Genomic DNA, 4,347 nt, shown 5'->3' with positions numbered 1-4,347 from the left:
TGAGTGTTGGGTTTGTAAAGCGTGCAAACAAAGTCCCACATTGGTTAGGGAAGAACGTGATCTATGGTATACAACGGAGGACAATTATCTCGATTTATATAAGACCTTTTGGGTGAAACTAAAAACAAAGTCATGACGCTTATGCTCAAAGCGGACAATATCATACTGTTTAAATTTAGCAAATAAATCTCAACTTATTTATGTCTAAAATTTTCTAATTTTACACTTTTAGATTTCTGCATGTAGGATTTTATTTTAATTCCGATTTTACCCTTATTTATTGCATTTACATTTATTATAGTTATTTGTTTTTTTTTTAAATATAAAAGATTTAATTCCATAAATTATTATCATAATCCTTTAATTATTGTGGGTCCCATACTAATTTTTAACACAAATCCCTTAATTCACTCTTTCAAAACCTTAATTTACTCCTTATTTTCCCTTAATCCTCAATCTTCAAGGACAATTCAAAAATCACATAAACATCTTTTGAAGTCTCAATAAACATATATCCGCATATTCAAAATCACAATATATATCCATTTATATATCCGCATATATACATTCAAAATCACTATAGTATATATCTACATATCCACATATATACAAGTTGAGTTATAAGATATATCCACTTATATATCCGCATATATACATTAAAAATCACTATAGTATATATCCTCATATTCGCATATATACAAGTTGAGTTATAAGATATATCCTAATCAAATCACTATACTATATATCCTCACATATACAATATTTCACACGAAATCAGAAATTGAAAACATCCGTTGGAATGCAAACCTTTCAATTGGAGATGAACTGCTATAGCGACTAAGAAAAATGAAGGCGGCCGGAGATGTAGGCAGGCAGACGTTGGCTGGAGACGAAGGCTTTCAGAAATGACCAGAGAATAAGAACCGATGGAAATCTCTTTTCGAAGGCGGCCGGAGATGAAGAAAAGTGGAGCCAACCAGAGAGGAAGGCATACAACGACGAACGGTCGGAGAAAAGGAACGGAGGGTCGGAGGAAGCAAAACCGACGGTCGGAGGAAGAAAAGAAAAATGAGGAAGAAAAAAAGGGTGGGTTTTGGAAATGGATGATTTTTTGGGGTTTTGAGATTTTTTAATTTTCGAAAGTATCATTAGCACATTTTAAGGGATTTGACCTCCCAATTTACCAATTCTATATTTTAATGATCATTTAATATTGAGATGGATCCTATGGATATATTAGTAATTTGTGTTATGAGTACCATTTAATTAGGGACTGTTTCATGACAAAAGTGAAAATTCTACACTTTTCCATCTTTTTACGTAATTATTATTTCTAAATAGATCGTCCTTGTACTAATCCCTAGTTTTTATGGTATCAGAGCGGAAGGTCATGTGTTCGAACCCCTGCGTTGGGGTTTTTCCCCATTTTATTATGATTTCCACTTGTTGGGTCTTGATGTAATTTTCCAAGCCCACAAGTGAAGAGGAGTATTAGATATCCAATATATGAATTAAATTTACCCAACCCATCAGCTTAAGCTTTTGGGTTGAATGGTCGTTTATTCATCCTTAAGATGGTATCAGAGCAAGAGTTCCTGTGTTTGAACGAAGGAGTAGACTCAACTGGCGGTGTTAAGAGGCGATAGAGTTGTTCAAGTTGTGCCTTCGAAAATGGAGGGAGAGAGGTGGTCAAATCTTGGGAGTTTGACGCACTAGGGCCCACTTGATAGCCGGAGGAGCTGGTTCAAGAAGGTGGAGTATTTGTAGTGTGAGTATTTTAAAGATTAATAAACGACCATTCAACCCAAAAGCTTAAGCTGATGGGTTGAGTAAATTTAATTCATATATTTGATATTTAATAAACCTCTCTTCCTCCATTTTCGTAGGCACAACTTGAACAGCTCTATCGCCTCTTAACACTGTCAGTTGAGTCTACTCCTTTGTCAAGTTTCGTGGCACAACGAGGTATTTTAAGTGCAACTTTAACAAGTCAAAAGCATTTCGATCAGTGGATCTTAGATTCGGGTGCCACTGATACCATTTCTCATGATATGTTTACCATGTACTCACCCAACTCGATTCAGACACATGTCAAGCTTGCAGATGGGTCATCAGCCATTATTAACGGCTTTGGTTATGTTATTCTTAGCCTAAGTATTATATTGCAGTTAATGCTCAATGTGCCGAAATTATGTTTCAATCTAATTTTTGTTCAGAAGTTGACTCATGATTTAAAGTGTCAGGCCATGTTCACTTACTCTAAGTGCTTGTTTCAGGACTTGATAATGGGAACGACGATTGGCAGTGCTGATTGCTTTGAAGGGCTCTACTACTTCAGAGAACCAAGTCTAAGAAATAAACAAGTTCTCCAGGTTGGTGGTGAGTCAAATTCTAGAGAACAACAAATTCTACTTTTATATTACCGTTTAGGGGACCCGAGCTTTCAGTATCTTAATCATTTGTATCCTTCATTTTTTCATAAAGATGACATTTTTACTTACGAAGTGTGTCAACTTGCAAAACACTCTCATACATCTTATCCTTCTATTAAGTATATATCATCCAGTCCATTTACAATGATTCATAGTGATTTATGAGGGTCATCTCGCATCACAACTATGTTCGGTAAATGTTGGTTCCGTACCTTCACTGATGACCACACTAGGATTTGTTGGGTCTATTTACTTAAAGAAAAATAAAAAAACTACATCAATCTTTCTACAGTTTCATTCTCTCATTCATAATCAATTTAATACGAGAATCAAAATTCTTCACACAGATAAGGGGACAGAATATTTTAATCAAACATTGGGTATTTTCATGTCTCAAAATGGAATCATTCACCAAAGTTCCTGAGTCATTACCCCCAACAAAATGGTATAGCTGAAAGGAAAAATAGGCAGAAACTGTCTGTGCTCTCATGTTCACCAATTCTATTCCTAACCATTTTTGGGGTGATGTTGTCCTTACTGCTTGTTATGTCATTAATCGGATGCCCTCTCGTGTTCTGAAATTTAACACTCCTCCACTAGAAATCTTACTCACTATCTATCCTCAAATCTGATCTGTCCTCACAATCCTTCTCAAAACATTTGGATGTACTGCATTCACTCATGTTTATGTTTATGAACGTTAAAAATTGGAGCCAAAAGCCAGAAATTGTGCCTTCCTTGGTTACTCTCCTACTCAGAAAGGCTATAAATGCTATTGTCCAATCACCAATAAATTTTACACTACCATGGATGTCACATTTTTTGAGTCTCAATCTTTTTTCTCCCTAACTTTCCCTCAGGGGGAGACTGAGCCTATTGTAAGTAATCTTGATGGAAATTTTTGGGAGATAGACGATCTAAATACCAGGATTGAGTCCCCTCAGTAAAAAATACTTGAGCTTGATGGTCTAAATACCGAGTCACCTCACCCAAAAATACCTATATCAATCGTCCCAATTACTCAGATAGAAGAGTCAGTTCCTATTATTTCCTCTAATAATAAAGATGATTGAGCCAACCCAAATCGAAGTGACAAGTAACTTGAGACTCTTGTTTATTCTCAGCGACAAATGGTTCAAAGAGGAGTGGAGCCACCACAGCCTCAACAGCAAAGTCATAAATCCATTTCGTCCTTAGGTATTAAACAATTTACCCTTGTGCCTCAAGATAATATTAATATTCTTGATCTCCCTATTGCACTTAGGAAGGGTGTGAAATCGTGTACTCAACATCCAATTGCTCGATGTGTTGGTTATAGTCATTTATCTTTAGCAGTTCAAACCTTAGCTCCCAGTCTGGAAGCCAATGAGGTACCAAAATCCATTCAAGAGGCTGTGAGCAATCCACAGTGGAAAAATATGGTAGATGATGAAATGAAAGGCTTTGAAGCTTAATGATACATGGACAGTAGTTGATCATCCTCAAGATAAACCAATGGTAGGATGTCGATGGATCTTTATTATCAAATATAAGGCTGATGGGTCCATTGAAAGGTATACAGCAAGATTGGTGGCCAAAGGATACTCTCAGACTTTTGGGGTAGAGTATCAGGAGACATTTGCACCCGTTGCAAAATTAAACATAATATGCATCCTCTTGTCCCTCGCTGCAAATCTGGATTGGAAACTACAACAACTGGATGTCAAGAATGCATTCCTCAATGGAGATTTGAAAGAAGAGGTGTACATGGACCTTCCTCTTGGATTTGACATTGATAAGTATGATGAGAAGGTGCGTAAGCTGAAGAAATCTCTCTATGGTTTAATACAATCCCCACGTGCATGGTTCGAGCATTTTTCATAGGCTGTTTGTAAACAAGGGTAGACCCAAGCTCAAACTGACCATACAATGTTCT

The 4,347-nt window shown here is 36.4% G+C and overlaps 1 protein-coding gene across 1 annotated transcript; it reads left to right on the top strand.

The window, feature by feature from the left end:
* Positions 1-2,060: 2,060 nt before the first annotated feature.
* On the top strand, positions 2,061-3,886 carry LOC111010542 (uncharacterized). Its single transcript, XM_022284003.1, has 2 exons — positions 2,061-2,372; positions 3,557-3,886. Exons 1-2 carry the CDS (start codon positions 2,061-2,063, stop codon positions 3,884-3,886), a joined length of 642 nt encoding a protein of 213 aa, XP_022139695.1.
* The last annotated feature ends 461 nt before the right edge of the window (positions 3,887-4,347 follow it).

Source organism: Momordica charantia (assembly GCF_013281855.1).
Source record: "Momordica charantia cultivar OHB3-1 chromosome 4 unlocalized genomic scaffold, Mcharantia_2.0 BLBB01000004.1, whole genome shotgun sequence".
Taxonomy (NCBI): Eukaryota; Viridiplantae; Streptophyta; class Magnoliopsida; order Cucurbitales; family Cucurbitaceae; genus Momordica; species Momordica charantia.
This window is presented reverse-complemented; position numbering and strand designations above follow the sequence as displayed.

Coding starts and splice junctions, on each gene's coding strand:
- LOC111010542 (XM_022284003.1), top strand. CDS start 2,061: ATGTACTCACCCAACTCGATTCAGACACATGTCAAGCTTGCAGATGGG. Junction 2,373..3,556: donor GAAATAAACAAGTTCTCCAG/GTTGGTGGTGAG, acceptor GTTTATTCTCAG/CGACAAATGGTTCAAAGAGG.